The sequence below is a fragment of the Cibotium barometz genome, chromosome 24 (genome assembly GCF_041138505.1).
Source record: "Cibotium barometz isolate CiBa-2024 chromosome 24, ASM4113850v1, whole genome shotgun sequence".
Taxonomy (NCBI): domain Eukaryota; kingdom Viridiplantae; phylum Streptophyta; class Polypodiopsida; order Cyatheales; family Cibotiaceae; genus Cibotium; species Cibotium barometz.
This window is the reverse complement of record NC_141069.1, coordinates 18,870,913-18,880,556: the sequence shown is the minus strand read 5'-3', so window position 1 is coordinate 18,880,556 and position 9,644 is coordinate 18,870,913. Positions and strand designations below refer to the sequence as shown.

Here is a 9,644-nt window from a genome sequence, read left to right as displayed (position 1 = left end):
GGTGGCTATTGAGATGCCAGGTCATCGCGAGTACCCGGCTCAAGAACAATTATTAGTCATTTAATTTGGGTTTAATACACACCAATTATGGCCGGGATGGAGTAGTCATTATCCCAAGTGGGTGTAGCTGCTATGATGTGGCACTGCATGCAAAACAAGCAAGAAAAGAAGTTTGGCCATTCACTTGTTTTTGACAAGTTTTGGCACTTCTCTCTCTTGCTTCCCAGACCTTGCTTTGCAGCATACAACGCTCCCTTTACAGTTCAAGGCTCTATATGACGTGCTCATGGTGATGGTGCTCATTCAATTCATCCCAGTGAAGCCGTTGAGAGCTCCGATGGATGAACAGACGGCAGCATGGCTGTGACAGATGCGCCTGTGTGGGAGTTCTCCATGCTGGATTGGGTGATGATCCCTGTGCATCCTCTACCTATTTCGATCACACAGGAGCTGGCTGTGGGTGATGAAGTGTATATGAGAGGGGAGTGCCGTCTGATGACAGAAGAACGGGTGCACCATGCTTTGTTCTTACCACTAAATGGCACCACCACAGTTTCGCACACCCCTATTGGAGAAGAGATGGAGGGAGTTTTTGGAGCTAAGCAAGGTTCGAAGTACAAGCTTATGGGGTGCTCTCATCAGAATACATGTGCCCGGGTTTCGCTGGTTTTTGGAGATGCAAGAGGCTAAGACCTTTACCATCTCAATCAAGGCAAAAGGTTATTTGGACAGAGCAGAATCTAGGTCTCTAGCATGGGCTAAGGTGCTGAAGCTCAGGATCTGACGGGAAGCAGCGAGGGTGGCGGCTCAGATAGTCAAGAATGCCACTTGGAACTCTAAGTTGGCACAGTTTCTTACAATCCTATTCTTGGACCCAGAACACTTTGTGCCACGGAGCAGATTGGTCGACCCAACACCTGAGGTGGTCGTGGGTGGCAACCACAATGAACTTAGAGAAACAGGTGGAGGTTGGGGCGCCGGTGTGACCATTGGAGTCGGAGGAGACCCCGCAGTCATCTAGACCGGAACAAGCGCTGTGACCAGCCAAGGCACCAAGGCAGAAGATGGCAGTAGGCACTTTGACACTCAGGGAGAGGCCTTCCTTGGTAACTCCTATCTCTCCTATTTTGTTTACTGAATTGGGGAAGTGCAAAAGTTCGGAGAGGCAGGGTCATCTGCCTACAAAAAATGGAGGGAGTCGGTGCACCTTGTACTGGTACCGACAGAGTAGTGTCGGCACCCAGCATTTAGGCAGGGGCGGAGGCCGCACAGTCGGTGTGGCAGACGTTCCGGTGCGGATGAGACCAACAAATGAACAAACCAGAAGAGGGTTTCCATGGGAAGCCCTGAACTTTATGGTCCAAGTAGAACACTTCTGGGCATGCGCCCGATTTCTATCAAGAGCAGCAAAGCAATGGCCTGCTGTGACGGCCAATCGAAGGATTCAAGAGCTAGAGGCTGAGCTGGCCCGAGTGCCGGCAGATAATGAGTGGCTGGATGTCCAGAACAAAAGGGCACAAGCTTTGCAAACTGCCCGCATCAACTTGTAGTCGGCCTAGACCGCACAGGAAGAGTTTGTAGCCGGAATTACACAGGAAATTGCGGGGTATGGGGTGCAAAATGCACTTGCGGCAGCACTTAACCAAAATCTGGGTGTGCTGAAGCAGTAACCCTAAATATGGAGCAACTAGATGGGCTGGTGGTAGTGTTAACAGAAGAGGTTCGGGAAGAGTGGCAATGACAAATTCAGATTTGGACCTTAGTGGTGCAACCGCTATGCCGGAATTCAGTAACCCCGCATCCAGAGGATGATGATGATGATAAGGAGGGAGCAGATGGCCAGCAAGGAAGCGCGGGTGCACTTGTAGAAGCAACCCCAGTTGCCACCGCAAATTGGAACTGGGGGGGGGGGGGGGGGGGGGGAGGGGGGGGGGGGAGCCGTTACAGTAAGAGTTGGGTCGACCGGAGCAGCAGCTTCGGGGTCAACCGGAGTAACAACAGAAGAGACACCGGCCGTGCCACCTGTTATGGGTTTTATGATAAGTTCCAGAGCAGGCCAGCTTGGGGACATACTATTGGACAAAGGAAAACAACCGTAGAAGTGATCACAAAAATGATAAAGCTGGCGGAGATGCAGATTGTGGAAAGCTTGTTTTATGGCAGTGGAGGCTCCAACTCTAATCCACAACTTGAACTTATGAGGGAGCATGCGGCTACATTGGAGCGAAGAGTGCAGGATTAACAGTTAGAAGTATTGTTGCTGCGGGAGAATTGGAGGAGTCTGCCCAGCAGAGTGAACGACCGCAAGCGGGATGGAGAATGCGCAGTGCGGGGCGAGCACTACAATCTGGATGAAAAGGAGGCTGAAGGAAGAACGAAGAAGGTTGTGCTTCTGGTTAGAAATGTGTGCACATCAGTTGGCACTATATTTACCGAAGCAACTGCCTTGGTGGGAAGCAGCCAATGATTTTCTTTCCAGAAAATATTTATAGCATGTGCGGTTCGCCAGGCTGTCGGATACTCGCAGCAGTGAACCTGCTCGAGTAGATCTCTCAGCACCATACCCGCTCTGTAGTGGTTACAAGATTTGCAGGAGTGGCAGGATCCGCTTGTTCGGACGTCGAGACCTCGCACAGCAGACAGCAGGAGGAACGACAAGGTGGTGCGACTCAACATCTATGGAGGCCTCTGTAAACTTACTTTCAGAAGACGAAGATTAATTCTGGAATATGTAGTGTGGGTTCCCGAGTCCACCGTGCGTGCCAAGTGTATTGGGCAGCTGCACGGCGCTGGTATGAACAAGTCACAACAACCAGTTATACTGGAATGTCAAGCGGTGCTTGTACGCCTGCTATAAATTGTAAGTACATGAATAAATCAATAAGGTTATATCATCTATGAGTTCTATGTGTGTAAATCTTTGCCATGTTCTATGTATATAGCAAATTATATTCTTGACGATAGTCTCTCTTTGAAATTATGTAGTATTTAAGCTTATGTTTAACATCGTTTATCCGAATTAATCTTATCAATTAACTATGACCGATAACATGCATGTCGATGTGCATCATCTAGTATTTCACGTGGTGTATTTGTATAGACTGTGTACAAAAAAGGAAAGACAGATATCCTGCACAGGAGAATACATCCCCGTGGATATGCCCTCTCACCTCAGTTGCATGGGCCACATGCCCCCTCATAACATCTATTCGGGCTGCATGCCCTCTCACATCACTGGTTTGGGCTGCATGCCCTCTTACATCACTGGTGTGCGGGCTACATGCCCTCTCACAACATCATCAGAATTCCCTTCACAAGGTAAGGCTACGAGGTTGCCATGTGAAGACCCACTTGCCCTCATCATTGGAAACAACTTGGCTTTTCAAATAAGTAACAGCCAACTCTCAAGGTTTGTCGATTCCCATCTATTGGACGATTGCATCAAAAGTGACCACATCAGCCTTGACATGAGACTTTGATTCAATGACCCTCTGTACATCTAGGTCCCTTTTGCAAAGCACGGAGCTCTTCAAGATCATTCATCAAAGCATCAATATCCTGCTGATCCTTAGCCTTAGCAGACAACGGTGGATGGTTATCTACCAAAGCCCCAACATGGTCCTTGTCTCTATCTTCTTCCCACATGTGGCGAATATACAGGTGATAGAGTCCTCCACAGAATGATCTGACTAGCTGGCCATAATGTGTCTACCAAATTTTCAGAAAGAAAAGAATTTTTGTGCCCCGAAATCACTCTCTACCAACTTCTCAAGTATGATACCGAATAGACTGCAAGGGTGCAATAGTGCCCCTACACAGACATCAGGGCCACGAAGTCTTTCCACATGCTCACTATCGCTTAAACAAAAAGTAACCTCTTTCGAGGCGCAGCAATAAGACGAGGGCTATTCCTCAAAATCCCAACCTTCTCTCACGGATAATGACTCCTTACAGCCATATCCAACATCATGTAAGGCACAAGCTTTGTACAAAGCCAAGCCCTGATACCAATGTAAACGGAAGGGCAACTATGACATGGAAATCTTATCAATCATGAAAACTGAAAATACACATAAGCATGCCAGATAAAGGAAAGATGACAACTTTGCACAGTACACAACACTAGGGGCCAAATATGGCCTGACCCCCCACCTTTATGGTTAGATTACCAAAAAGGAGTCTACTTCCAAATATAACTTCACGGGTGCCCAGGGATTCTCCACTGGCTAGCACCTATTTCTTCCACTACAATATGATTCAAAAAGCAAATCAAAAACATATGCTAAATTTGATGTCGTTCCTCAGCACAAGAGAGCATTCCCAAAATCAAGCACATGCAAGACAACTATGGACAACCCATAGCACTCCCACATCAGCCTTGGACAACCTTGTATCTTCACCTTCCTCCTCTATGACTCATATAACAAGTCGACCAGCCTTGAAGGGCTGTTTATAGCGCTCTCGATAGCCACAGAAGAAAGTGACTAGTAGCAGTACACAAGCCTAAAGGTCTCCAATCAGTAGAGAATCTATCTAGAAGAATTGACCAGCTCTTCCCTATTTTATGACCCGACCAACCACTTTTCAGGACTATAAAACAGTCAGCCAGCAATAGGAAGCATCCAGAAGAAGTCAGCCAGCATCTCCCAACACCTGTTGGGTTTTTGTCGCACGCTAGATGGTTGTAAACAGCCTGTAGAACTAGTCGACCAGCTCCCATGCACACTAGAAAAGCACCAAATCTGAGTTTCCCTCTAGTAATAGAGCCTTCCTGCTAAAAATAGCTTAATCATGTGCTTTATTAGTCTAGAAGGGTGCGCCTATAAGAGGTTGGTACAAATCAGGTCCGGTTCCCACCTTATGGCTGCCACATGTATTAAATAAGTCTTGTCCAGTGTGTACAACTTATAAGTTGTCCGGTCACTTATAAGTGTGTGTGAACCTGCATCTGGCATGTGAAATCATAAAGCTGTGAATTGGGCTTTTAGGGACACTTAACACTTGCAAAACACATGTAGACCACCTGTTAGTCCCAAATAGGTGTGCACATACATGTCCATAGGGTGCCCACACGTCCCCGGCCCCATGGACAATGTGCAGGAATAAATCTCAGGCATTGTCCAAGCAAACAAGACAAGTCATCCAAATGTAAAATCAAAGTCATGCACACATGAGTGCAACTAGATTGCAAGAAACACCCATCTACTGAGTTGTATCAAATAAAATTTCCACGCCTCATGATGACCCTTTCGGAACCTTCCTAGAACATAAATACAGAAGATCTCGAGGATAGCTAGTCCTAAGGAATAACATCATGTCAGGCTCTATGAGCCAGATATGTACACCGTGTCAGGCCCTACAAGCCACACGTACTATCATGTCAGGCTCCATAAGCCACACGTACAATCATGTCAGGCTCCATAAGGCATACATGTACTGTTATGTCAAGCTCCATACGCCATACAGACACACCATGTCAGGCGGCTCAACTAGCCATACATGTATGTCATGTCAGGCTCCATATGCCACACATGAGTAGTAGAAAACAGAAGCTGTAAGGAATTTTGTGACAATATGCACATTCCCTAAAGGGCCTTGTGGGGGTACTTATCCTTGTACTGGCCTTGGAATTCCATTGTTCACCTCCCTATTTCTAGCTCCCATGTTCCCTTTAGGCCTTTGAATTATGGGCTATACCCCCTCTAGTTCCTTTCTTGGCTGGGTACATTGTGGAGAAATATGCCCCCTTTCTCCACAATTAAAACACTGAAAATTCTCCATCCTATTTCTCAATGGTCTATCAACCTGTGGCCTTCTTACCTAATTTTGAATTCCCTGCATAGCAAAGTTCAAGTTCCCAATCTTCTCTGTTAACCTTTGAATTCCTGATGCAATACCTCTTGATTTCTGTCTCCAACCTCTGTTGCCCTAGGAACCTCAACATGATGACCTCTCTCAATAGGAACTTCAACTTCAACTACAAGCCCAACAGCACTATGTTCAAATCTGATTGACAGAGCTGACTCTCTCTTTACATGCCAGCTCCCGTCTCCTCACTCTCTTCGTCCACTATTCTATTACCAGTCTGATTGCTTCAACATAAGAATTTGGGTCCTTTAGCTCCACCTTATCCTTTATGAAACCATGCAGCAACCCTATGAACCTGTCTTTCTTTAGAAAATCCGGGGGTTTCTGATTTTCCCCTAATACCCTTATTATTTTCCTCCAAACTCCCTCAAATCTGTTAACAAAAGCAACAATATCCTTTCCTCACCTTGGTATAACCTATTGAGATCCTTCCATAGCTTCTCTGGACTCTTAATCCTCCCATCCTCCTTAGAGCATTCCTCAGATAGTCCCAATTACCCCTTTGCTCCTCTGCTAGCACATCTTCATACCACTCCCTTGCTACCCCTTCCAGAAGCAACCCCATCATACTAGCCTTATACACATCATCATCTCTGTTATTTCTTAAAGCTGTCAACTCTACCCTTCTAAAGAACAGAGAGACATCTTCCCCTCTCTCACCTCTGAAGACATCATATGTAGAATCAGCCATTTGTCTTTAGTTGATCCACAAGTAACCTCCAACCTGTAGATGAAAGCTTCAAATAAGAGTTTTCTAGTCCTCTGTGGGGGCACCAAAGCATGTGTGGTGGGTGGGTGATGGCCTCTGAAACACCACCAGCACACACACAAGAGGAAAATGTGTAAGGATCAGAACTTGGAGACTCTAGGATCCCAGCTCAAGTAATAGCCCTTGACACCTCACTAACTCAAATGGGAACCGTTACACCACCTTGTCCGACGTGATCTCTTCCTCCAATTGCCCTCCACCATCACACCAAACCTCCAAGATCTTAGAATTTTCACCCAAAAGCCTTAGCACCCTAGCTGACCAAAACCTTTATCTGCTACCCCAGACAGATCTATTACCCACCGTCACCCTGTCACTTGAGATAGACGCTAACTGATGGTCTTAGGTCGAAAAATGTTTACCAACATTGAAACACCTCATAAACTTGATTCAAAATTTCATAGCACACATTAGCAATCTTCAACTAACCAAAACTCTCTTTGACCAATGTAGAAATGAAAGAAAACCGCCTCAGAAATCTCTCTTTATGTTTCCAGTCCAAAATGAGCCTTTCTGGACCCTCTATGATCTTTTTGCTTCAGCAAACTTTGCACTGACTATCCCATGACCTTACCCATCTCTCAGCTGACCCCCTTCTACTCCCCAATTGACAGGAAAAGACTAAGAGAACTGTCTCTGACGAGACTGATGCAGAAATGAACAGATACTGCTCGTAGTCTGGAACAAATATCTATAAGAATAACGTCCACTTGTCCTTCACTTCAAACACTTGATCCTAGCCTTCTTAAAACTTGTTAGCTCCCTTCTGATGACACCCTGTTGTCTCTAACTTGCCTTAGGTGACAAAAAACTTGGTTGAATACCTAACACAGAAATCACCTCCAATAGTCGTCCTCCTGGAACTTTATTGTGACCTCCTCAGTTAGCTAACATCAATCTATCATCCCCAGAAAAGATCAGCTAGATCAGTGTCAGCTGAAGATCAGCAGTTCATAGAGGGATGTCTACTGTAACCAATTCTGCTCTCGGAGGCAAAACCGACTGACTCACAATCCCTATCTGGATAAAAAAACTCTCATTTTTACATTAGTTGTATCCTTATAACCCTAGAGCTACCCTTGTTTCATAATGATATGTTACCAAAGACACTTTGCTATCAACAACCGACTTCTATAGTCTGATCTGACGTTTGATTGTGCTGATATAATTGGAACAAACTCTTTCAGCTCTGGGTCAGCTAAGACCTCAAAAACCTTTAAACACTCAGACCAACCTAAAATATGACCCATTGGACATCTAGCTGATCATTGTCTAGCCACAGCTGCTCCAGACAGATCAATCTACCCACAACCTTATCTGACTTATGTTAGATTTAGCTCAGAATACTCTTCTCTTATCTCCAAAATGATCAAAACCAACCTTTTACTTGATCTGCTGACTCATGGACTCACGGTTGTCTGTAGCTTTCCTCCATCTAACACATTCTAATAGCACAAAAGATGAATTTTTTCGATTAAAAGACTGCTCAGACCCCCTAGATAGACAAACAATTCATCTCAGATGCTCTATATAAACATAAAAACAAGCAGAACCACTCAAACAAGCTACAAATCACAAATATTCATAAATCATGACAAAAGTTCAAGCCTCCCAACTCTCTGTTCTTTTCACACAACAAGGATAGTCTGTCTCATCATCCTTGAGACAATGGAGTCAAACTTGTCAACGAGACACTAAAAACTTAAGGTTTTAATATACAAGCTCCAGCAACAATGCTAACTACAGTGAATAAACTGACTCAGACTGCAGGCTTCTTCTAGATAGACACCTCGCAACACATGACTGACCTACAACAGCATCAATTGAGCATGAATTGAGCAAAACTAAGTCTCTAATAGTAGAGAGGCCTCTCAGAGATAGCAGAGACACATCTCCTGCTCGATTCTCTAGTCAAAACACCTCCTCTGCGCTCTGATTTCCCCAAATCCACCTCAATTGAACTGCGCTTTAAACTCTTGAGATTTTCGAAAACTAGAAGCCCTCCTGTCTATCCTCCTCTTTCAATTGTCTCCCCTCTCCTCCTTTTCTCCTCGCCGCCTTTTGGAAAACACGCAGCCCTCTGGAACAAACGAGCAACACGTTCCTTCGATTCACCATAAGCTTTCTATTTTTATTTTTCAGCATCTTCTTTTATTCGCCCCATTGCCACGTTGGATCTACCACTCTAGAACCTTTACACATCAGCATACATTTATTATTTGACACCCTCCCTATTTGTTTTGAGCCTTGGGCACCTCTCACAAAGTCTTTTTATAATAATTTAAGTCTTTGATACTTGTGCTAGAGCACCAATGGCGACTACGTTGCAAGTAGCCCGGCTCCATACCAAAAAAAAAAATCTTCCAAGCTCCCTTGGTCTTTGGAGATAACAAATCCTTGAAGCATCCACTTGGCCATAGCCACCTCCTAACCAAGATCATTGCCAAGAAGTTCAAAGCTTCATACTCTATATATACCTCGTTGCCGCTTTGTTCTCTTTGTGTAAGCTTTGGCGCATTGCACGCCTAAGCCCGTACCATTGCAATGAGCAACTTTGTATCATCTTCTCTCCAAAACCCTAACCCTAATTTTTGCACAACTGAAAACCCTAAAAGGTTTGTTGGAAGGAGAATCCCTCTGCGTCATTGTGTAAAGTTTGCTAAGAACAACTTTCCCTCTTACGACATCTTCAAATTGAAAAACATTTGTGAGATTTTTAAGTTTGATGTTTTCCATGAAAAGCATTAAAAACGGTCAAAAAGCTGTGAAAAGCAGTGAACACCTTGCTTTTCATTTGCTGCCCATTAATCATTCACATGAGTTTCCCAACACTTGGCCACATCTTGATGTTCCCATGCCTAGATTTGTTTCAAACTTTGCACATGCGATTCCCATGCCTAGATTTGTTTCAAACTTTGCACATGCGATTGCCATGACTCTAGACATCATGTACATTCTTCTTTTGCTATAAACATGATCTCTAACATACGTTGTAATTACTCCTTCA

At 44.8% G+C, this 9,644-nt stretch overlaps 1 protein-coding gene across 1 annotated transcript; it reads left to right on the top strand.

The window, feature by feature from the left end:
* Positions 1-203: 203 nt before the first annotated feature.
* On the top strand, positions 204-2,893 carry LOC147624980 (uncharacterized). The gene is made up of 2 exons (XM_086818916.1): positions 204-1,707; positions 2,309-2,893. The coding sequence occupies exon 1, from the start codon at positions 1,065-1,067 to the stop codon at positions 1,548-1,550; it is 486 nt and encodes a 161-aa protein (XP_086675042.1). The 5' UTR covers positions 204-1,064; the 3' UTR covers positions 1,551-1,707; positions 2,309-2,893.
* The last annotated feature ends 6,751 nt before the right edge of the window (positions 2,894-9,644 follow it).

Bases quoted from the DNA above. Each gene is read 5' to 3' on its own strand.
- LOC147624980 (XM_086818916.1), top strand. From the start codon at position 1,065: ATGGCAGTAGGCACTTTGACACTCAGGGAGAGGCCTTCCTTGGTAACT.